The following is a 24,911-nucleotide window of genomic DNA, read 5'->3' on the forward strand; positions in this document are numbered from 1 at the left end:
GACTAGAGAGAGCAGCGTGAGGAGACATCGCGCAGCGTTTTAATACAGAATAGAAGTTCGTAGTAAAACCAACGTTGTTATTACAACTAAATAGATATTTAGATCAATTAATCCAAAAATTACAATTTCGGTGTTTTAAGTGCAAGAAAAATGTCATCATTTTATTTTGGCTGAAAATTTAAATGATACTTATAATTTTAGTATAAAATCTTTTTAAATTATTTTTATAATGTTTTAGGGTCCAAATATTTTAAAATTCGAAAACCCTGGAAACAGTGGAAACTTATAAAAAAAAAGGAACCCCAAGTAAGATATTCTTCATAAAACTTTAATAATGATAATAAATTTTTGTAAAACTTGCTGGCGCTTGTCACCAACTGGTATTATGTAACTTGAAAGAACTTTATAGCTATTACATACAAATATATACTGATTACAATACAAACAATGCTGATTACAAAATTTCGAAGTTTTGTAGTCTTAAAAAGTTTAAAAAGTTGCGTCAACGCTAATGAATTGGGTGACACATTTAGGATGCGTACTTAGCTCATTTTCAGTTCAATAAAATGTAAAGATATATTGAACAAGATAGTATGCAAATTAAAAAGCAACAAAAGACGACCCATTGGTCCTCGGAAAACTCAAATATGGAGTCATTAATTAACTATTTAATAAAGTAATCAACAACTTAGACGACTTATCAGTAAGCAGAAGGGGCACATTAAACTATTACTCCCATATTAATTATTAGTAGCAGTTGATAAATTTAATTTGTTCCATAATAATTGTAGAAATAAAAAATAAATTTCGGATGCAAAATTTATTGTTAAAAAAGTAAAAATAATACTTCTAATTTTTATCTTGAGTGTAAAGATTCTGCTTTTGCAATAAAAATCTGCAAAGGCAGAATTCTTAACACTAATTTTATTGCAAAAGCAGAATCCTGACACTCAAAATAATCCTGACAGAATCCTCAAAATAATCCTGACAGAATCCTCACACTCAAAATAATAATTAGGAGTAAAGATTTTTTGATGAAATTTGAAAAATAATTCGAAGCACCAAAATCAACAAAAGAAATTCACCGATACGTCAAAAAAAATTACGATACAGAGGAGAGTATTATCTTAGGACAGAGGAGAGTATTATTTTGGGACAGAGGGGAGTATTATTTTGGGACAGAGGGGAGTATTATCTTGGGACAGAGGGGAGTAATAATATGACACATGATAATAAATTTGTTTGTAGTCTAAACAAAAGTTTCCCTATTTTTTAGATGTTTTTTTTTAAACAATTTACGGTAAATAAATCATGTGAAGGGCAAGAACCAGGGTCAGACAGTCTCAATAAAAAGTGAGTTACAAAATTGAATGCATTCCTATGTCATTTGTATGGATGAAGATACTAACAATTGTTCATCGAACCAATTGTTGGGGATTGTTGGGGCATAAACTACTACTCTTGATGTCTTGATGCAGAAATCGATAATGTTGCACGTTACATTAACGAAATTTAAATTTTGCGTGAAAAAAGAACTACACAAGCGGTAAGAAAAATCTCAAATGAACTTTCTATTAAAGGTCATTTATTAAGTAATGTTTTTGACTATTTATTGACTCGCCTAATGATTTACTTAATGCAAACAAGTCACCTTCAGTCATTATAAATCAATTGTAGTTTGTTTATATTTCTTTGAGAATTTCAAAACTTGAATGGCAAAGTTTTATTACCGATTACTAAAAAATGTCAACAACATAAATGTAGAAGAGCCCTTGAAAGATATTCTTGACGTGACTTTATTTCTTAAAAGAGTTTTAGGCGTTCATTTTAAAAACTAAAACACATTTAAAAAGTAAAAACGAAAGAATGCTTATCTAATTTGCCATGTTCTCTAATATCGTAGTAGCACAACGTTTTTTTTTTTTTTTTTTTATCAGATTACCAGTATCAGTTGCTTCTGGTGAAAAAAGGTATTATTGCTGGCGTCAACTGTTAGACAAGGACGGTGCAATCGATTGGTAATGAAAAAAAACTAAACTTCGATAACTTCGTAAACTTCGATATTGTACAAAAAGAAGGTGAAATTCATTTGCAAAACAAAATTTACAAAGAGCATTTATCAAATAAAATAATTTTTAACCCTAGGAATGAAATTTAGTTAGTTCGTAAGTTCACTTTTAGCAATCCTTTAAAATTTTAAGTTGAAAACAGATGCTTAGAGCCAAACACATTTAGCATTTGTTTGAAGAATATAAGATGAAAAAATCAAAAAACTCTATAAATAATAAAAACAACTATGCTTTTATGCGAGTCCGTTTTTTGTACGCATTCTTGTGTTGATCTTTTTGAACAATAAACGACTGTAATGAAAGCAAACAAATTAAAAAGATTAGTTGCTTTTGAAAGTAATCAATCAATCGTTATATAGATAATTAAATCACTAAGTTCTACATTAAAAGTTTACTGAGATATGTTTTTTGTTATTATGATTTTTTTTTTACAACTTTGAGATTTTTTGTTTGTTTGTTAAGATAAATATGCTCTCAGTTTAGAGAGAAAGAAAAGATTTGTGAAATAATGGTCACATGGAGAAATCAGCAATGAACGCAACTGAGATTAACAAAGAAGATGCTTCGTGTCAAGACAAAAAAGAACTGGTTATATGTGTCACAGGGTATGCTTACTCAGAACCTCGTAATAAAGAAAACTTATTTGTTGAAGAATTAGACAAACAAGGTCAAAAGTCTACTGGCCTAATAAATTTTATAAGAACCAAATCAACACGGAAGGTCAAGTTTAGAGATTTAAAAGAGCACTCAGATAAAGAGCACTCTGTAAAGGCGCTCCCAACTTATAAAAGTTTAGATTCTTTAGGCGATGAACCACCTAGGTACGAGGTTGTAACTGGGAAACCGTTGCATCACGAGCAGGTAATTTGTTTACAAAATTTGGTCAAAGAAAAATTTAAATAAAAAAAATTTAAAAAATGCGTATCTCGTTTCCAGAACTATTTCAAAGAAGTTTTAACTTTTTTTTCTAAATCTTCCTCAAAACCTACGGGTCCCGGAATCGAGGTAGGCTTTTAACTTTTTTTTGTTCTTCTTTTTAACCAAAAGAAAAAAAAATTTTGTTTTTATTTCAAATATGTAGAAAAATAACGTAGAAAAAACAAAAAACAACAACTAAAAATTACAAAACTATTAAAATATATTTTTAGCATATAGAAAATGAAGAAGAGGAAGATAACGACTTGGGACGTTCGTCACCTGACTCACGCATGAGATGTTACATTGATAGTAACCAATTGGTTCGGCGATTTACATTTGGTTTGTTGTTTATTGTTTTAATTCTGATGTTGGTTGGAATATTAAAGCTGAAGAAATAAAAATCGGAGAGTTGTACATTGTACCCGTCATAAAAAAACCGAAGCTGTAGATACTGAAAAGCATAATATCTGATTTATCAGAATTAGCGTACGTTGGGTGACGATTTAAAAGAATTACAAAATGGTCTTGTTTTATACAAAAAAAAAAATTGTAATAATCGAATTGCTTACTACAACTTGTACCACATTGGTGCGATAATTTTTATACTAATAAGTGTTAATTTATGTTTTGACCCATTTTTTATCCTCTAACTCTTAGTCTAATGCAAGTAAATATGTTTAAATCACTAATACAAATAACCACTTAATGATATAAATGTGTTAGCTCCGTTATCGATCATGACGCAGAACGTGAGGAAAGATAAAGTAACGTGAAAAATTGTAGAAGGAGAATGCACTTGCTAAATAGCATCATAATTATTCTTTGAGGAACAATTAAGCGATCCGAATAGTCACATTTGGAAAGACCCGGTGAAAAAGGAACAAACAGAGGTACATTCTTACTCTATTTTAAGAAATAGTCGATTTTAACCAAACTGTGCATATATAGTCTTATATTGATTTATATTTTACAAAGTATAAGTCAATCTATTGTATATTTCAAGCTCTTTTGAATAATTTTGAAATTCTTCAAATAAATAATAACTGAACCTTTTTTTTATCTTGTTTTTTAACCATTTAACATAATTTTGTTAAGCTCTACAAAAAACTAAAATGGAGGAACTTTCGTAAACTATAGATTTAATGAAACTGTTGTTACAACATCATCAACGCGAATCAAAGGTACATAAAACTGGAGTGAAAAGAGAAGAAAGACAAATATATATTAAATCTCTCTTAAAGTTTAGTTCTTATTAAAAAAAAACGTACAAACTTAAATAGTCAAATACTCAAAGAATCAAGAGAAAAGTGATTTTTTATTATCAAGAATTGCTATTTTCTTTCCTCTTTCGTTTCTCATTCGCACTTCCGAATCATATGGAAAAAAACTGCATGCTTTTTTAAAAATGAGTTTATGTAAGAAAAAGATAATAAAAGAATAATTGCTTTCTCTTTTAAGCTTCAAAAAACCTCACAGGTCACGCGAGCTAATACTCTAGGCGCTCCACCAACACAGACGTTAACATAAAAAAGCTTGACTGGCTTATGTGGTGACTTAACGTTCAAGATAAAAAATTTAAAAGTTTTTATCTTCAAAACCCAATCCTATTGTTAAAACTATGAAAGTTTCTCGGAACAAGGTTGCTACAAAGAATGAAATAATTATTTTCCTTTTTTTTTATTCTTTTTTTCAACCCTGAACTCGTCCAACATTTGTGTATCTTTTGTATCACAAAGAACTTGAATGAGAATTAATATAACAATAATTCTTTAAAAATACATAGAATTTTAACAGGAGTGGTAAAAGCCCGCCCCTTTGATATTTTAAACGAACTAATTAAAACGCGAGCAAATAATTTGGTTTGTTAAAATATTTTCCATACACATGAAAAGATCTGTCTAGGTTTTAATGTATGAACTCCATAGCTTGTCGCCATTAACTTTTTTTAACGTCGCTTATTAAGATTATATATATATATATATATATATATATATATATATATATATATATATATATATATATATATATATATATATATATATATATATATATATATATATATATATATATATATATATATATATATATATATATATATATATATATATATATATATATATATATATTGCTTTTTTTTCTTGCTTTATTTTAGATGCCAAGAAATAATAAATCAAAGTTTTCAATAGCTAAATGGTCCTTGGAAAATCTCAGAAAAGCAGTTGATGATGAATTAATATTTTGAAGAAGTCAGAAGTATGCAGCAATTATTTGAAATACCAAGACAGTTACCTGGATAAAGTTAAAAATGGGCTGATTTAAACAAAAGTCTTGGTCAACCAAGAATACTGAATTCTTTTCAAGAAGTTGAACTAGTAAGCATTATCATTGAAATTGAAAAAAGATTGTTTGGGTTAACAAAAATGGAAATAAGGCATCTTGTATATTGTTTCTGTGAGATAAATTGCATTCCACATAAGTTTAATAAAAAAAGGCAATGTGCCAGAGAGAATTTCATATGTTCATTATAAAAATCTTACTCTAATTTATCCTCGAGAAAACCTGGCAAATGCATCAGAGTTTAACAAATAGAAGGTTAATCACTATTCTGATGTTTATGAGTCAATATTATTTTATCAACATGGTGCTATCCCACCAAGTTGCATCTTCAATCAGATGAAAGTTAGGTTCTCAGTTTTTGCCATATTCCTGGTATGATTGTTGCTCTAAGAGGAAAGAGATCAGTAGAAGCAATAACAAGTCTTGAAAAAGGCAAAAATATTACAGTGTTATGTCGTGTGAGTGCGTAATATAGCATATTTACCTCCCATGATCATTTTTTCACATGGATGCATGAAATCATCTTTCATGGATCAAGCACACCAAGAAGCACATGGTATTGCAACAAAAAAGGTTGGATAAATGAAGAACTGTTTGATATCGGTTTGACTACTTCTTCCAATTTACACAGCCATCAAATTGGAATACACCAATTTTACTAATATTAGATGGTCATGGTAGCCATGTAAAAAATATAAAAGTGATATTAAAATTATATTGTGAGTAAAGATGAAAGTGGACCTCTTAAATCAGGACTTCATCCTTTTAATTTTCACATCATCACATATGAAGATTTTAAAGCAACTACAGTGACTAATTAAGAACAGAACACTTCTAACAACGCCCCTTTTGTGGAGCACACAGTATGTTTGTTGAATAATCCAAGACCAGAGCAAGTCTGCAAAACTGAATATATCTCAACTTGAATTAGTGATTCATAGAAAACATTAACAATCTACTAGCCCAACGCATTTAGCACATACCCTATATCAGAAGAATCCAGTATTCAAGTCTAAAACATTTGTGCAACTGCTTAATGAGTCTGCATCTGTTAAGAAACATTAAGAAAATGAAAATCTGTTCAACATGATAATACAGTTACCAAATCACCACATAAAGCTTTACTTGAAGATTCTAAAACAAAAAAGAAGTACATTACAAAAATTTTTACATTTTTAAGAAATATTTTTAAGTTTAAGAAATATTGTTATTATTTTATGTTTATTTTGTGATAAATTAACAAGCATGTTGTTATGTTATAATAAATATATTTTATGTTATTAAACAAGTAATCAGAAATCTGTTATTGTTGTATTGCAACTGCAAACTAAAAGTTGCTTTAAACAATTATGTCTAAAAAGAGATGCTATATTATTAGATATTAAAATGGTTGCTTTGTCTTTTTCCTCTAGATACTTGTTTATTAAATGCATCATTTTGAATTTTTTTTTGTGGGAAATTTATCACTTTTTCATCTACTTGTTTGAAGTGCTCATATTACCCAGAGGTCTAGGTTATATGAACACTTCTTTTTTTTATGACCCTTCGAAAATATTCCCCTTATCAAAAAAAATTATAAAATAATATAGATAATTGGCATATATATATATATATATATATATATATATATATATATATATATATATATATATATATATATATATATATGCACACACACACACACGCAACACCACTCACAAGTTTATCACGCAGCGTAATTAAATTTTTTTTCTTTAAAACTTAAAAATGAAAGCAAAGATAAATTTTTTTAGTTAGTTCACATGCAAAGTTTACTTTTTAGAATATTTAGAATATGTTAAGAGAAAAAAAAAAAGAAAAGCAATTAAAAAAAAAGCTTCTCATATGTTTAGCATTCTCGGTTTTTGAAGTGATTTTTGAAGTGGTTTTTAGGCCGAACCTTAATAAGGAATGTGACCACTTTTCTATATATAATGTACATCTTCAGAATCGAAAAGCTTACGACAATATTCAATTGTTAAACCGCAAAACGATTTTTTTTTCAGCTGAAGTTACTAGTTCTTGGTAAGTTTTCGGTCCAGCACGGTCCAAATATTTTCAATTGGGTTTAGATCAGGTGATCTAACGCTTGCCACTGAAGTATCTTGATATTGTTTTGCTCTAGCAATTCTGTTACAGATTTTGCATTATTATGGCATAGAGCGTTGTCTTGTTGAAACATCCACTCGGACCCGTTATCAAAAAAAAAATCCTTGGTAGGCATTAAATATTTTTTAAGGGTATCAATTTATCTGTGTTGGCCCATTCGACCGTGGTATGACATGTGTAGAGCTGGGCCATCACATGTGACGCAGCCCCAATTACCAACTGAACCACCTCCACCTTGTAACCTTGGTACAATAAATATTGGTACAATAAGACTTTGTTGTTGTCATAAAAAATGCCACAACCCAATGAGCAGGACCATATTGAGCCAGGGCTGGGGAGCCAGCTCCGAATAAATACGTGTGATCCAGTTAAGTGCCGTAGCTGGCGCACCAGAACTGGCTAGCCATTATCGGGTCATAAGCGTATCTTAAGTGGCACGCCAGCTAAGTACGCCAATTGGCGTACCGCCAATTCATTATTGTGTTAACACTATAATGAAACATTTTTGTATCAAAATAACTGATGGTGATAATTGCTTTAGCTTAAATGATGACAAAATAATTGTAGTGATGAATATTGTGAAAGCGATTGATGATGTGTGTATCATATATAGAGTGTTTGAAAACATTGAAAATTTATTTATATACCCTTGCAATTCATCAGCCATAAACATTTTTAAAGTATCGTGTTTGAATGCAGCATTGTTTTACTGTTCACTGTCAGAAATAAAAAGGAAATATGTTCTTTTACCTTTTAAAACTAACTATGCTGCTATACCCATGTTACATTTTTAAGATTTTTTCCATATAATTTTTTTACATTTTTTTTGTATATATTGCTTACTACAATAAAGTTATTTATAAAAATGTGTATTTTGTTTTTGTTTAAGTTATTATGTTATATATATATATATATACAGCCTATAAATATTTATTTTAAATTAAAAATCATATTATGTGTGTGTATAAATATATATATATATATATATATATATATATATATATATATATATATATATATATATATATATATATATATATATATATATATATATATATTGCAATAATAATAAAAGAGTATTAACAAGTAAAATGTTTTTAATTATCTCTAATTATTTGTTTTATTGCATTAATAACTCTGTGTGATTCTTCTGTCTGACTTTTTTTAATTTTAGGCATTATAATGATTTGTCTGACTTCCTTATTTTTGACTGATATAAAAAGATCAATTTTTATTATCCATTCATTATTGAATCCATTGAAAAAGTTTAAGGTTTGTTGAATTTATAACTACATGTTTTATTTTGATATTATTTTTTTAATGTTATTATTTTGTAAATTATATAATCTTCCAATTCCTCTATAACACTTTTCTTTAATAGTTTATATATATATATATATATATATATATATATATATATATATATATATATATATATATATATATATATATATATATATATATATATATATATATATATGAGATCAAAAACAAGCTATTTTAATAAAAAATCTATTCACAATTTATTAATAAATAAAATATGAGGATCAAATAATACAAGCACACAAATAAATGTGTTACAAAATTTTTATAGGTTTCAAAGTAAGTTATTTATTTTACTTTTCCTTATAAATAATATAATCATTGTTATTACTTTTTCACTATCGATAATAATATTATTAATAACAATATTAATTTTCACTATAAATAACATTGTTATTTAATAACATTATTTGTTAAGTAATAATAATTGTACTATAATAGTATTTATAAGAAAAAAGTAAATAATTTAATTTGAAACCTATAAAGAAAGAAGTTTTTTATATATGTTATTTATGTATCCTATACGATATTATAATTGATTTGTAATGTGGTTATTATTTTTAAGATTAATAAGAATTGAAATTTAAACTTTAAATAAATTTAACACATTTAAAATAAGATAAGTTTAAATTATTTATTTAACTGAGTTGATTACAAAAGGCTTGAAGTTTATTTTGTGTTGGATTTATTGTTCTGTATTGTAGATGGATAAAAATTGTTTTGCAATTGTTGCTTTTGTTGATGAAAATGATGATGTTGCAATTGTACCAGGTGCATGGCTGATCGGTAAGGATATGTGTTATTGGCCTCCTTATACAAGCCAGCAAAGAAACAATAAAGCTGCCAAGGAGGAAGAAATGCCAACTGATAATTGGAGAAAGCATTCAGTCAGAATTTTAGGGACAAAAGGTAATGCACTCATATTTTAATTTAAAAAACAATTAAATACTCTCTTTTTTATGATAGGATGTAAAGTTATTGTTTTAGGTTTTCTCTAAAAATGTATAATAAAATGGTATTCTACTTCTTAAATGATGTCTAGATGTGTTTATAGTTTATCATTTATCTAATTAATTGTACTTCCATTAAACTTGTGCCACAAATTTAAATCCAGTTACTTTAATACAATGGTTTTAAGCTGTGTTATTAATTTTTCTACAATTTTCAGAATCTTATGGGAAGGCTCAATTTTGCCTTTCTAAAGCTACTGTCACATCAGATGTGCAGAGTGACACCGAAAGCCAAAGATTGCGCCCCAAACGGTAAGCTACTATAATTTATATGTAAATTTGATACACACCATATTTTTAAAGTGAAATGTATTGCTTTACTTGTTGCATAATATAGTGGCGATTGCTTGGTGTTGTAGCAGTAAATTAGTTAAATGATATTGTGTAGGTTGGTTCATAATCCAATAAATATAAAAATTTATCCATACATTAATTTGCTAGTTAAATAAATTTACTTGTTTGTAGCAAGCTATCAGGTTGATAAAACGTAGCCAGGGCCAGGTTTATGACCGGGGCTGCATAAATATTGATGCATCCTTGTAAGATCTTCTTTTTTTTTTATTAAAATTCACATTATATATGTATTTATTCCACCTTTATTTTATGTATATATATTTTTTTATTTGGCCTTAAGTAAAACAAATGTTTTACTAAGTTTATATTATTATTTGTTGACTATGTATAAATTTATTTACTCAGTCAATGTTTAACCTTGAAATTGTTTTCACTGCTGTGTTATAATATCTTAAGGTCTTATATGGCATTTCATAATGTATACTTTAGGGTATTTATTAGATACCATAAGATGGATTTCTTTAAATCATTTTTAAACATATGACTTATTTGTTTAGAATACAAAAGTATCCTGCTGAAAATTATGATAGTGACTCTGAAGATTATTATGAACAACCACAATTTAAAAAATCTTATCTGCTACCACCTACTCCTATAGTCAATAAAGAATGGGACATGATTGAAAAAAGTGATAGAACAGCAAAAAAAAAATTATCTCCTTCTCGTGCACCAATACCTCCTCCATTTCCTGATGCCAATCAAACATTAATAAAAGCAGTTGTTTCAAAAGAAGAATTATTAACTAGCCAGATTCAAAATAATTCCTCAAATGACAGTAATAATAATGTTAATAGAGAACAGCTTGAGTCTGAGCTTGTTCACAATGCTGAAACTGTTTCATTAGTTTCATCAACTACTGCCTTTTCATCAATGAATGCCACTTTGAACAAGATTATTCTTCTTCAGGTGGAACTTAAAGCTGCTATGAATAATCTACAGAAGCAAGTGAACAACAACACTGCCATGTTACAGACTCTTACACAAGGTGGTAAAGATGATGATGATATATTTGATTCTCTTGATTTACCGGTTTGTGACATCGAACAATTGCAGCAACTTGAGGATGCACTAAAGCAGGATAAAATTGTTTTTATTAAGCTTGTAAGCTTTAGAATTGTTTCAAACATGATTTTAATAATTATTTTTCCAAATTTAATAGTTTAAGTTTTTTTAATTTATATATAGTTAAAATTTTCAAGCGGACCATTGACTTATGTCTTAACCTAACAACATAATTCAAATAATCATTTTAAAGCAATGATTTTTGTAAGAGGCTATTGATTTGTGTATATATTAGTGATTCTGAAACAGTAAAAATGCTATTTACAATTTTTTTCAAATTGTAAAACCTTAAGACATAATCTTTGTCAATAAAGAGCCATACTGATTAAGTTGTCTAAAAAATGCTTATGAAAGTTTGAGAACTAATTGTAATGGTTATTAATATATGTAATTACATAAAAATTATCTTTTTACAACTGGTAATTGGTTAGGTATAGAACTTTACTTTTTTTTTAAAGGATTTATTGAAAGAGCTAATCAAATATTTCTAAAGTCAAAAAAATCTTAATCACATCTGTAATTAATTTGTAGTATATTGCAAATGATTTTATAAGTTAATAAAAAAAAAAAAAAATTTGTTTTATTAAGAGTAACAGTTTTTTTTAGGTAAAGGGAGTAGCAGCAAAAGGCAGGCAAAATCTCAAGGAAGCCACAAAGCGAATGCTATCATCCGTAATAAATAATGAAGTGGCAAAAAAATTGAATTGGACGGGACAAGGTGAACTTAATAAAAAGTCTTTCCGAGCTCTTAAATTTTGCCAAGTTATTGAAAGTAAGTTATTGTAAGTTATTAAATATAAATATTTAAAAGTAATTGTATGCAATTGTTTTCTTTAATTAATTGTCATTTATTTAATTCTAATAGTTGTCATATACTAAAATCTTTAAATATGTTTGACGTTATTCAGAATATTTTGTGAATATCTTAAAGATTATTTAGCTTCCTTGACTATTTATGGATGTGTTATGTATATTTAAAAAATGAAAAATTGTCTTGTTATATATAATATATATAACATTTATCAATTGAAACGGTAAATTTATATTAGGAAATCGTACATCCCTTCATTACTGCATGATTAGTTTTACTTGCATGAACTTGTTTAGAGTTTTCATTAAATCAGAATGAATATATAATATTAGCCTTTTTCTGTTGTATTTATACTACATTATTACTACATATCTGTTGTTTTTTTAAGTTGTAATTCGACCAAATAGTTGCTATTTGTTCGAAGTTTACTTACAAAAATTATGAAATAAAAATTTAAGCATGCAGAGTGTAAAATACAGCGTGTATAATACATTTTACGTATAGTATAACAAAACTATTAGTACGTACGTAAACAAAGGCTATATTATTTGTAAAATTTTTTGTAAAAACACTTTGTATATGATTGTTTCATGTTTGTAGAAGCAATACGAAGAAATTTGCCAACAAAAGATGCCACAGACAGCGAAATTCAAAAGGCAATTGTGGCTTTCTTGTCTGGAGCTCTCGACAAAAATGGAGGCAGAAAAGAAAGAGCCGAAAGAAAGTCAATTCTGAAAGCCAGTTCAACAGAAAGTCGTGGTAATTTGAACCATACCGTCCAATCATTAACATCGAAACCGCGATTATCATTACCACGATTTGAACGCTCTAATTCTAACGAATCTGACAAAGATTAATGTGCTTAGGGTGTCTTACATTATCTGTTTTATATGTTTTGTATGTTAATTGTATATTTGGCATTATTTTAAGCTTTACAAGTTTTTCTATTATTAATGGTATATGAGCATGTAATTTTTTTTTTTTTTTTTTTTGAATTTCTTTAACTTTTAAAATAAAATACCTAAAAAGTACATAATTAGGAAAACATTCATAAATTGTTGAATTATTTATTAACCACTTTTAACTATTTTTTATTGTTAACTTACCACCTTGTTAAAAAAATTTAAAAATAGATATTGTAAATATAAATATAATAATTAGGTAATATTTTTATATAATTTATTTATAATTATATATTTAGGTATGTATAATTTAAATAATTAAGTATATGTTTAATTACGATAAATTGAATAATTAGGTAAACGCATAATGTGGGCCTTTAATGGACCCACGTTGCAACATGCGCTGGTTGCCAGCCTTGGCCATGAATTGAACCAGTACTGGCTTACGGATACCGGGCCATTGCAAAACCAATGGGCAACCCGGCGCTGGCACAGCACTGGCGTGCCAGACCTGGTACAGCGTGGCAGCCAAGCCTGGTACGCTATTGGACCAAATAGTGTCTGCTTATTGGGAAATCCTGACAAAGTTAAAAGCATGGAGGTTAGTTTTCCAATAAAAATGAAGATTGAAGATGCCTTAAGCTTTAAATTCAGTGTGATATTTCGATGAACAGCATCAAATGATCAGAAATTCATCCATAATACAGAATGCAGATACTTATCCTTTACTTCATAAAACTAAGAATGAAAGACAGAAATGTTATCCTGAGGGTGTAGTTCTGACAGAAATATCTGCTTCAACTCCTCTACAGAGTATGTTTAACCATACTCTGACAAGGATTCTAACTTTTACTGAACGCCAAGACTCTATGAGAATATTTGCTGAAAGTGGGGGAAGGTTTTAAGGTGTACTTTACTTTAAAGGGGGTTTAGATGGTGTCTCCTGAGTGTGTGTAAACAAAAGTATACTGGTACAAATATTGGCGAAACCCAAGTTAACGAACAAAGTCTTTTTCAGGCAGCTATTGTTCTACTTAACTTAACCATCATAAAGAAAACAGTATGGTTGAATAAGAAACCCTCTAGTACACATCATTATTATATACATCTCCAATATCAAAAAGAAACGAAAGAGTTGATCAGAAATGAAGATGAACATCTTAAAGCTGAAATGAATTGACTGGTCGAGTTTGAGGTAAAGTTAGAAGTAGCAGAAGGCAACCCCTGAAAATAATAGTTTCATTAACCGCATTAGTTTCAAAAACCACAAATATGAAAATGGAAAACCACTTCCCCCTAATGTTTCGTCTTTTTTAATGATGCAATAACAAAATAAAGCTGTTTTTGCTAAAAATACTTCTTTCTTTTTTTTTTGTTTTGGTCATATAATAGTAAGATAGTACGGTATTTTGGTTTTTTAAATCCAAATCTTTTATTTTAGTATATTTGGACGCTTTGGCTTGAAGGACCCAAATATTTTTGTTTATATCTATCTTCGTGCGTGTAAAATGCTCTCACAAGCATACTCGTGTGTAGTACGCGCCTTAGATACACGTTAAGTTTACTTTAAAAATATGTGGTATGTATTGTATACGTGGTATTTGAGATCGAAGAATCCTACTTTTTTAATTAAATGATTGTTTGCGAGCATAAATGGCACTGAAACACATAAGCGCGCGTAGTACGCGTCTTAGGTATGAGTAAAGTTTATTTCTAATAACAAATTTAGGTTTTCTGACCCAAAAGTTCTAGTACTGATGTATCACATGTTTATATCTGATGGTTATATAAATTTTTCCGTTTTTTTACCTTCTTGACTCACTGTGCGGCGAAATTTGATTCGTCACTAAAAACAATTCTTAATTCATAATTACTCATTTTTAAAAATGCTTTACGAAATTCAATTCTTTTTAAACGGTCTTTTGGTTTTAATAATGAGTTTCTGGCAGCAAAATAACACCACAATTTATGGTCTATTAGTCTTCTATTAACTGTTTTTCTTTATATTTGATTTTTAAGTGCCAGGTTTACTTCTTGTGCCATCTGTTTTGCTGAGTATTAAGGATTTTTTCTGTAAATAGAACAATCACCAGTTATACTTGTTATTGTTGATCGTCCAGAACGCTTTTTGTCAGCAGTAAACAACCAGTTTCGTTACCAGTTTCGTTAAATTTGGCAATAGTTCTACTTACACATGAAGGTCAAACACAATTTAAAATTCGAGAATTTTCATTATTAGAGTGACCTCCCACATTAAAGCCAATAACACGTTGTTTGATTTTTTGACTAACTTTTTTTTTTCCATGGCAAATTTTCATACAAAAATTAAGCAAAATAATGAATCAGTTTAAAACGAACTTTTAAAATCTCTATATCATAACAATTATTTAAAGTTTAAATTTTTTTTTAATGTTTTATTAAAAAGGAGAGTTAAATTTACTACGATGCAACTTTTTTCCGCAATAAAAAGATAAAAGCTCTTATTGTTTTTTTTTTCTTATTGTTTAATAGTTAAGGAGAGCAGTGTTCTTAATTTGAGCAGGTTTATTTTTTCCTCTCTCTCTTAATATATTTTAAATATTCCAAAAAATAAATTTTGAATTTTACAGCTCGTCTATTTTTAGTTGGCTCTAGCATCTTTGTTTATTAATTGTTGTGTTTATTATGTTTAAAATGTTTAAATGGGTAAATTTCCACCACTGGAATGTAAAAAAAATTGTCCTTCTTGAAGAAGTCTTCTCAAAGACAAATTGTCCAAAAACCAAAGTATTCAAGGACAGCAGGGAAAAATTTAAAAACACGGAATCTTTTGAGGATAAAACTCGAAGTGGAAGACCTCCAAAGCTTACGAAACACGACATAAAGTATTTAAAAATGTGTCTCAGCGAAATCGGTAATAAATCTCCAGTGAACTGCCCCAAAACATTCAATCTGCGACTGTTGCCAACGTTTCCTCATCTTGCATTCGACAACATTTGATAAAAGCCGAGTTAAAAACACCTTGTGTTGCAGATCGAAATCCTTTTTTTAATGTCGCGGAATTATAAAAAAAAAGTCTTAAATGTACTATGTAAAAGAACCATTGGACGCAGGAAGTGTTAAACCGTGTTCTATACTTGAATCAAAATTTGAATTTTTCGGCAGCAGAAGACGACATTATGTAAGAAGAAGGGTAGGAGAAGCCCTGGTTGTCTACATCTAAAAAGAAGTATGGGATAGGTTCTAATCTTGTTAGGGGTTATCATTTGAATCGGTAATTAAATCAGAATTGATGGCAAACTGACATAAGAACAATATGGGGAAACTTTAAAATATCATACAATACCATCTTGAATAAAACTTATTGGTAAAAATTTCATTATACTACATGACAATAATCCCAAACATTGTTCTCGAGTGGCCAAAAAATATTTACTGGAGATTTGTGAGGAGAGAGTTCTCGAAGTAATAAACTGTCCTTCTCAAATTCCAGATTTGAACATTTTTGAACATGTTTTGGATTATTTGTATAAAAAAAGGTCGAATATAAAAAAAAAAGGTCGAACATACCCTCAAAATTGTTGAAGAATGTTTCCGAATGTTAATAAAAGGAAGTGAGCCAATATTTCACAAAATTTTATTACAAATTTATACCAACTAAATGCTTCTGTGATCAATTCAAAAAGCGGACATTTGAAGTATTATTTTTTTTCTTTTTTTGTCATGTTTAGTTAAATTATTTCTAGATACTTTTGTTTGTAATTATTCACAGTTTTATATATGAAATTATAAATATAAAATCAATGAATTTTAAAATCGAAAGGATATATATATATATATATATATATATATATATATATATATATATATATATATATATATATATATATATATATATATATATCTGTTATTTAAATGGAGAAAAACAACATTTTAATAGTACTTAAAGTTTCGTGCCTTACGGCAATCATCAGCTATTATATATATCGCAAGCGAAACATTATATGGTTTAACCCTCCATTCAGTCAAAACGTGGAAACAAAAATAGGAAACCGTTTACTTGCATTGGTTGACCTTCACTTCCCGGTAAATCATAGATTGCACAAAATTTTTAATAGAAATTCGATCAAGGTAAGTTATAGCTGTATGCGAAACGTAAAATCCATCATTAATTCGCATAACCACAAAATTTTACAAGACCAAAAAAGCATACCAAAAAACACTTGCAACTGTACTAACAAAACTACTTGCCCTTTAAACAATCAATGTTTATTAAGCAACATCGTTTATAAAGCTATCGTGAGTTCCGAAAATCTTGAACTCAAAGAAAAAGTTTATTTTGGCATTAGCGAGACACCATTTAAACTAAGATATGCTAACCATGTAAAATCTTTTAATACGGTCAGGTATAAGAATGATACAGAACTTTCAAAGGAAATTTGGAAATTAAAAGAAAAAGCCATCACACCTATAATAAAGTGGAGAATTGTAAAGCGATGCAAACCTTCCAACCCTGAAACCAAGACCTGTAACCTTTGCCTTCACGAGAAGTTTGAAATTTTATCGCATAAAGAAAACAACCTACTCAACAAAAGAAGCGAAATATTATCTAAATGTCGACATGCTAACAAGTTCCTTTTATCCTTTTTTGATACTGAAGACTAAATGATTGCGTCTTTTTGCTCATTACGTCAGAATTCGTTCTACCGTAAATTTGATTCGTTTTTAAACGGTTTTTTACGTTTTTAATTTGTAATTAATAGCTGATGATTGCCGTAAGGCACGAAACTTTAAGTACTATTAAAATGTTGTTTTTCTCCATTTAAATAACAGATATATATATATATATTGCTCTATTATTATAATATTGAGCACTCTTTTACGCACAAGAGCTTTGTATTATTTTGATATAATACATAACCAATCAATATATATATATATATATATATATATATATATATATATATATATATATATATGAATTGTGAATATATATATATATATATATATATATATATATATATATATATATATATATATATATACACACAATATATAATGTATTGTTATAGTATGATAATAAAAAATAGCAAGTCCGTCATCACGATACAAGCCAAAATTATTTTTATCGTAATATTGAGAAAGCTGAAACAATATAAAGATACTTGCTATTTTTGAAAACAAAAGCGGCCAACAAATGGAGAAAATTAAAAAGCATTTTACGCATGTTTTTAAAGGTAACAACCTAAATATCTCCATTCAATCTAATATTAAAATTGTCAATTATCTGGATGTAACATTGAACCTGATCGACAGTTCTTATCAACCATATTGTAAACCTAATAACCAATTTTTGTATGTTCATTCTGATTCAAACCATCCACCTAATATAATAAAAGAAATCCCTTGCACTCTTGAGTCAAGATTATCAACTATGGCAGTAAATGAAACTGTGTTCAATAACTCTATTCTTCCGTATGAAGAGGCTTTACGTAAATCAGGATACAATTCAAAACTCACCTACCAACCGCAAATAGACAAACATCAAAGTAAACATCGTAAACGTAACATTATATGGTATAACCCCCCGTTTAGCAAAAATGTTGAAACTAATATTGGAAAGCGCTTCTTAGCTTTAATCGACCAACACTTTCCAGTAGGACACAGGCTTCATAAAATTTTTAATCGAAACTATATTAAAGTTAGTTATAGTTGCATGCCTAATATCAATTCTTTAATAAATGCACATAATAACAAAATTCTTCAAAGCAATAAATATAAAACAACAAAAGAATGCAACTGCATAGACAAAAAAAATTGTCCGTTAAATAACCAATGCCTTTCTAGCAATGTCGTATACCAAGCCACTGTAAATTCTGGGGATCCTCAATTCAAAGACAAAGTTTATTTCGGTATAAGTGAAACTTCATTTAAACTTAGATATGCCAACCATCTTAAATCTTTCAACGCACTTAAATATAAAAATGACACCGAACTTTCCAAAGAAATATGGATGCTAAAATCTAAAAATCTGAAACCGGTGATTACATGGAAGATTGTAGCACAATGCAAACCCTACAATCAAGCAGCAAAAGTTTGTAATCTTTGTCTCCGCGAAAAATTTCATATATTATCATACAAAGGAGAAAACTTACTTAACAAAAGATATGAAATAATATCAAAGTGCCGTCATGCAAAGAAATTTTTGCTATCCTTATTCGACACCAGGGACTAAAACCTTTGACGTCTTTTTGTTTAGTTTCGGTTTAGTAACGTCAGAACTCGTTCTACCGTGATTTTAATTTGTAATTTTTAAATGGTTTTTAAGTAACGACATACACTATGGCTGATGATTGCCGAAAGGCATGAAACTCAGAGTTCCATAAAAAGATGTTTTTATTCATTTTATACAAATAAATAAATAAATAAATATTGCTCTATTATTAAATAGTATCGAGCACTCTCAAACGAACAAGAGTATTTTTATTATCATACTATAACAATACATTATATATTGTGTATATATATATATATATATATATATATATATATATATATATATATATATATATTCACAATTCATAAGCTTCAAATTTATTACATAAATTTAATTTATATATTAATTAGATAAATTCAAGCCTTTAAATGGTGAGAACCTCTGACAAAAGTATAAAATTATTAGTTTACTCTTATGTAGACTTTTTTTTATTACTTTTTGTTATTCAAATTCTTGCTTGTTTAAATATGACAAAAAAGACAGAAAAAGAAATTTTTACAGAACATGAAGCGGATTGAGATGCAGATCAAATTACAAACTCATGTGACAACCCTTTTCAAACAATAATCAACTAAATTATCGCTTTATGACAATAATTATAACTTAGAAACCAAATTGGTGCGCCATTACATTAACATTCCACTGGTTCTGACTATGATTGAGTTGAAAATCAGCATCCTATTAAGTATCTGAGCTAGGTACACTCACTTTATTCATGATCGAAACAATTGAAAAAAAATCGAAACAATCGAAAAAAAGCGAAACAATCGAAAAAAAAGCGAAACAATCGAAAAAAAAGCGAAACAATCGAAAAAAAAGCGAAACAATTGAAAATGCGCAAAGCAGTTTTGAAACCGCAAAAGATTTTATTCCTAAGCAATATTAAGAATTGTATTTCGAAAAAATATTACACCAAAATAACTAATTAAGGCAACTTAATTTTAATAAACAATTAGTTCTCATGTATCACTTGGATCATAAATAGCACATAATCGTCGAGAGAAATTTTTTTATTTCTTTATTTTTTCATCATTCAAGATGGTCTTGTACCTCATTTTTTTGAAATTGCACAGCTAATTCTTGTTTCATCTTTTAGTTTTTAGTCTATTAAGCTTTAATTTATACACAGCAAAGTACTAAATACATTTATACAGTAGCGCACCTCGAGGGACCCAAAAAAAAGTAAAAATAGAACAAATACAAGAGTGTGTGTGTATATATATATATATATATATATATATATATATATATATATATATATATATATATATATATATATATATATATATATATATATATATATATATATATATATAAAATTTGAAGCAAACTTTTTTTTATAAAAACTAATTATCTAATCGTATACAGTTCTTCGATAGATGATTAGGCCGATTCGAATTATACCACGTATTCCTTCATTAAGGGATCGCTCCACACAATCTGGATGATTCACAACAAATTCACGTACAGTCTCTCCAAAAAAAGGAATAACTTTTAATAAACCCAAGTCAATAGCAAACTGCAACTTAGACATTAGCGCTGAAACAAAAAAAAATTTCTTTCGAAATCCAGAAAAACATTCAATAAATCACAAAAAAAGCTTTCACCTGGAAACGAAGGTGCCATTTTATGCAGAACTTACATTTACATTTTATGCAGAACTTACATTTACATTTTATGCAGAACTTACATTTACATTTTATGCAGAACTTACATTTACATTTTATGCAGAACTTACATTTACATTTTATGCAGAACTTACATTTACACTTTATGCAGAACTTAACAGCGGAATATCGAATTTTGTTTAACATAAGGAAGAACGGTATTGAGAAGTTTTTAAAGTTCATGACGTGTTTTTGCGTTGAAAAAATTTTGAGTTCAAATTTTTCTTCATACCTTTTATCAGGTAGCTGTTTTTATCATTATCAGTTTGACTTCGTTTTTGTTCACTGTTAATGCCTTTCTCTAAGTTTTCGTACGCAACACAAACCTAAAGTTTTTTTTGAAGATAAAATAGCAAAATCTTACATAAAATCAAAATCTATGATCTTCTAAAAGTGGTTGGACTTTTAGAACGGTATGATAAATTTAACAAAGAAAGTGAATAGAAACCAGAGATGTGGTCCTAGAGACCGTGACCTTACCCTCAAGGCTTATTTCTTGATTTTTGAAGCAGCAGCAAAAACTTTACAGCTGTTCCTTTTATATTTTTAGGACAAAAAAAATATTTCTGCAATTAATAAAAAAAAAAAAAATTAGATATAGTTTTATAACATCAATTTGAAGTATTTTGGAAGTTTTTGGTGTTTGCACTTTTAGAGATATTGGAAATTAAAGATTTTTCAGTAATCAACATATGCTGTCTAATTTAAAGATAAATACAGCTTCAAAAAAAGCTACACATGCACCAAAATTGCCCATAGCTATAGATTTTTACGACCAGTTATAACTTTCAAAAAAAAAAGTTAAAAGGATTAAAAATCAAGCATGAAACTTGCGAACGTTACATTACCATTTGAAAACATCATATTTGTTAAGGGAATGTAACAAGATCACAAACTTGCTTTCATCTGATCTGATATTTAACTTCATAAAAATCATTTTACTTAAAATCCTTATTTGAACAACGCTTCGTTTTATATTAATTAGTGTTGGTAAAGTAAATTTTGTTATGTGTTAAGTGGCTTATGGGTAATAATGCTACGATTCTCTGGCTCTCAGGTGTTAACTCTATGTACCTTGGTCTTTAATGGCAATGACCTTAACCTTGCCCTTGGACTCGAGAATGCTGATCTTATCCATGGCCTTAAACGCTGGCCTTAACTACATCACTGAAAAAAACTAACTAACTTTACCTACACAAAAGTTTTTCCTCCCGTCTTACATAAGTTAAAAAGAAGTTTAAAATGTTCTTACATTGTTGCTTAACAGCGACCGGCAGCCCTGACGTTCTAAAGGTACCGACATGTAACAATCAAACAATACAAAGCTTAATATTAACTCTAATATCATCCTCGAAACTGGTGAAAAAGGTTTAAAAAGATATTCATACACAAAAAAGATAAGTTACTTTGTTTCAAAGTTTTAAAACGATATTTAAAGACCTGTCAAAGTTGTTCAAATAGATAAAATATTTGTTTGCAGTGTAAAAAATGTTTTAAAATTTAGTTAATTTCAGTATTATACTAAAAGTTTGAACTTCAAAAGTTCTCCCTCAGTAAAAAATAGTTACCATTATTTTTCTAGCATTTACATTGATTAAAAGTAGTTTTTTATTTGAGAGATAACTGCACTTTCTAAAGCTACCGTAGAATCGCCTAACTTTTGCCTTCAATTTAACTTTGACAACATTCTGGAAATTTATCGTTTTTTATTACATCTCTGTAAATACACCTATCCGGTGATGCTGAAAAAATTTTTACACAGTGTTCTGTAAAAGTAAGAAAAAAAAAAAAGATTCTCAGTGTAAATTTTTTTTCTTTCTTACTTTTACTGTACTTTTATCGGCGCACATTACTTTTGCAGTACTTTTATTGTACACATTTTGTCAAAATTTTAACCTTTCAAACATTTTTTCCTATCAAATGTAAAATGGAATCCATATTTAATTTTTTTAGAAACTAAATAAATTGCTGTAAAATGTGTACAATAAAAAAATAGCATTTTTCACTTAATTTAGACCTGCTTTTTATTTTTATGTGCTACATAATGTCCATATTTTTTTAAGTAATATATAAATATATAAAAATATGTCCAAAAAACATGATTGTATTAAATATTCTGATGAAACGTTTTGTCAAGCACTGGATGAAATTCAAACTGGCGAAGCAACTTTAATCCAACCTTCAAAAATCTATTTGTTTCCACGCTCGACACTACAGATCAAAATAAATGGTCGCCATGATCAGCCTGTAGGAAAACCAAAGATATATCCTGTTTAAAAAGGCGCTCTTTATTTAACAGGATTAATCATATCTCTTCATAAAGCAGGTTTTATCGGATCTTGAAGAAGTAATTATGGTTGATTACATACATACTTGTGCAAATTAGGGTCTTCCAATGAGTAAACTTGATGTTAGTTATTTGGTTTATTTCATACTCGGATAAACGTGGCCAAAACGTTGTTATTTTTCGGAAAAACTTGCCAAGTTTGTTGTTAATAATCTACCTCTTATTTTGTATACAAATAAGTTTGACATATTCTACCTAAATTTACAGGATTGCATTGGATCGATCATTTTGTAAAGCGTCATTCAAATTGTTTGACGCAGCGATGTTTATAAGTCTAAGCATTTGTGGAATTCGTGAGTAGAAAGGCATCCGAAAGGGCCACCGCGTGATAAAAGGCAATAAAATTTATTGATGGCAAGAAAAAATTGTATTTTGTTTTATTCTAAAAACGGACAGAACTTTCTGCCGGATCTAATATTATAATAATACTTATTACTGGTCTTTTTCGTCTTTTATAATACATAAGAAATATTTTCAAAAGTTTAGCTCAAAAATATTCTTTTAAAACTTTACAAATACAGATAGTAATCTGCAATCAAATCTCGTTAAAAAAACATTCTCTCTTTTACTTTCAAACTCATGACCAATGTTCTACTTGTATTAGAATTATTCTCAACTTTAAAATCTCCTGCTTTTTTTGTTTTTTGTTTTTTTACTGCTTCTTCCTTTTTCTAAAAATATCTCTTATGAAACGTTTTTTCTCTCTTCCCAAAGTCTCTCTTTCGAAAATATCTCAAAAAAACCTCTTCTTCCTAAATTTCTCAAAACTTCTCTTCCTCTTTCTATTTGCCCGCAGATATTTTTTAATTCAAGTGTTATTCCAGCATAGACAATAAGGGTCTGCGTCTCGGAATCGTTTTCTCGAAATGAACCGGGAAAAGTGTAACAAGACGAGAAATGTCCTGGAAAAAAATAACGAGACAAAGGAAAAGACTGTCCCGAAATAAAGTTATAAATCGGGACATTTTCGATCTCTGAGTCATGATTTTGAAACCCTGAAACAGGTTCTGCCAGTTATCTTTTGATAAACGTTTGTCTTTTGTCTCAACTTGTTAGTAAAATCATAAAATAGTTATAGAACTGTCGCCAACCTTATTAATTGAACCATTGTCATTTTATCGATGTGGATACAATTATATCAGGTCGTTATTGCAATAGCATTTTTAAAATTCAATTATTTTACTGTTGTATTTTTTATGCAGTTGTATGTGTCCACCTGGTGTTTCTGCTGCCTCACACTTTTCTTCGTTCAAGTAGTTATATGTCGTTGCCCAAGTGATGCTTGTAATAAAAACAGAATTAGAAACGGTTAGACTTCCTCTGATATATATTGTTATTACTTCGTCATGTGATAGACCTAAAGAATTATCTGGACAGGGCAAATATAAGTTAATGTTTTTGGTATGCATTTTTTTGTTTGAAAAAATTGTTTGAGTATTGAAAGAGATGTTTGTTTTCCAACTTCAGCCAACTTCATTTTTCATTTTCCAACTTCATGATGTATCACTGTAAAATCACCTAAACATCGCCATCATTTTTCTTACCATTTCGTACCAATGATTGTTCCAAAATGAATTTTAATTCACAAGTCTTCTTTTTTGCAAATCCTTCTTAACTTCTTGTTCCTTGAACGAGTTAGTGTCAAAATTTTTATCGTCAAATTGTTTGATAAATCAAGACAATGCTCTTTAAGCTTTTTACAAACGACTCAATACACTTTTCTGCTGG

General features: G+C 28.5%; 3 protein-coding genes across 7 annotated transcripts; 2 read left to right on the plus strand and 1 right to left on the minus strand.

The window, feature by feature from the left end:
• The first annotated feature begins 90 nt into the window (after positions 1-90).
• On the plus strand, positions 91-6,711 carry LOC149884112 (uncharacterized). 3 transcript variants are annotated; one of them, XM_090098589.1, is made up of 7 exons: positions 242-306; positions 1,277-1,546; positions 1,938-2,078; positions 2,548-2,930; positions 3,218-3,575; positions 3,711-3,877; positions 5,140-6,711. In XM_090098589.1, exons 4-5 carry the CDS (start codon positions 2,586-2,588, stop codon positions 3,383-3,385), a joined length of 513 nt encoding a protein of 170 aa, XP_089954715.1. In that variant the 5' UTR covers positions 242-306; positions 1,277-1,546; positions 1,938-2,078; positions 2,548-2,585; the 3' UTR covers positions 3,386-3,575; positions 3,711-3,877; positions 5,140-6,711. The 3 variants fall into 3 exon arrangements, with proteins under 3 accessions (XP_089954713.1, XP_089954715.1, XP_089954712.1); XM_090098586.1 differs by having other exon boundaries at positions 3,218-3,877; XM_090098587.1 differs by lacking the exon at positions 1,277-1,546 and having other exon boundaries at positions 91-306; positions 3,218-3,877.
• Positions 6,712-8,613: 1,902 nt separating this feature from the next.
• LOC145183439 (uncharacterized) lies at positions 8,614-12,986 on the plus strand. 3 transcript variants are annotated; one of them, XM_090099053.1, is made up of 6 exons: positions 8,618-8,723; positions 9,479-9,683; positions 9,943-10,036; positions 10,636-11,239; positions 11,807-11,982; positions 12,612-12,986. In XM_090099053.1, the coding sequence occupies exons 1-6, from the start codon at positions 8,634-8,636 to the stop codon at positions 12,772-12,774; spliced, it is 1,332 nt and encodes a 443-aa protein (XP_089955179.1). In that variant the 5' UTR covers positions 8,618-8,633; the 3' UTR covers positions 12,775-12,986. The 3 variants fall into 3 exon arrangements, with proteins under 3 accessions (XP_089955180.1, XP_089955179.1, XP_089955178.1); XM_090099052.1 differs by having other exon boundaries at positions 11,807-11,972; XM_090099054.1 differs by lacking the exon at positions 9,479-9,683 and having other exon boundaries at positions 8,614-8,723; positions 11,807-11,972.
• Positions 12,987-20,476: 7,490 nt separating this feature from the next.
• Positions 20,477-22,247, minus strand: LOC149884113 (uncharacterized). Its single transcript, XM_090099195.1, has 3 exons — positions 22,089-22,247; positions 21,069-21,162; positions 20,477-20,708 (listed from the first exon to the last, which is right to left on the minus strand). The coding sequence occupies exons 1-3, from the start codon at positions 22,182-22,184 to the stop codon at positions 20,524-20,526; spliced, it is 375 nt and encodes a 124-aa protein (XP_089955321.1). The 5' UTR covers positions 22,185-22,247; the 3' UTR covers positions 20,477-20,523.
• Between the last annotated feature and the right edge of the window lie 2,664 nt (positions 22,248-24,911).

This window comes from Hydra viridissima, unplaced genomic scaffold, assembly GCF_058129835.1.
Source record: "Hydra viridissima isolate aposymbiotic clone 2 unplaced genomic scaffold, HvirCarnegie_v1 scaffold_9, whole genome shotgun sequence".
Taxonomy (NCBI): Eukaryota; Metazoa; Cnidaria; class Hydrozoa; order Anthoathecata; family Hydridae; genus Hydra; species Hydra viridissima.

Coding starts and splice junctions, on each gene's coding strand:
- LOC145183439 (XM_090099052.1), top strand. CDS start 8,634: ATGATTTGTCTGACTTCCTTATTTTTGACTGATATAAAAAGATCAATT. Junction 8,724..9,478: donor ATCCATTGAAAAAGTTTAAG/GTTTGTTGAATT, acceptor TCTGTATTGTAG/ATGGATAAAAATTGTTTTGC. Junction 11,240..11,806: donor AAATTGTTTTTATTAAGCTT/GTAAGCTTTAGA, acceptor AGTTTTTTTTAG/GTAAAGGGAGTAGCAGCAAA.
- LOC149884112 (XM_090098587.1), top strand. CDS start 2,586: ATGGAGAAATCAGCAATGAACGCAACTGAGATTAACAAAGAAGATGCT. Junction 2,931..3,217: donor AACCGTTGCATCACGAGCAG/GTAATTTGTTTA, acceptor ATATATTTTTAG/CATATAGAAAATGAAGAAGA.
- LOC149884113 (XM_090099195.1), bottom strand. CDS start 22,184: ATGATATTAGAGTTAATATTAAGCTTTGTATTGTTTGATTGTTACATG. Junction 21,163..22,088: donor GGTCGCTGTTAAGCAACAAT/GTAAGAACATTT, acceptor AAAAAACTTTAG/GTTTGTGTTGCGTACGAAAA. Junction 20,709..21,068: donor AAACAGCTACCTGATAAAAG/GTATGAAGAAAA, acceptor TTTTTGTTTCAG/CGCTAATGTCTAAGTTGCAG.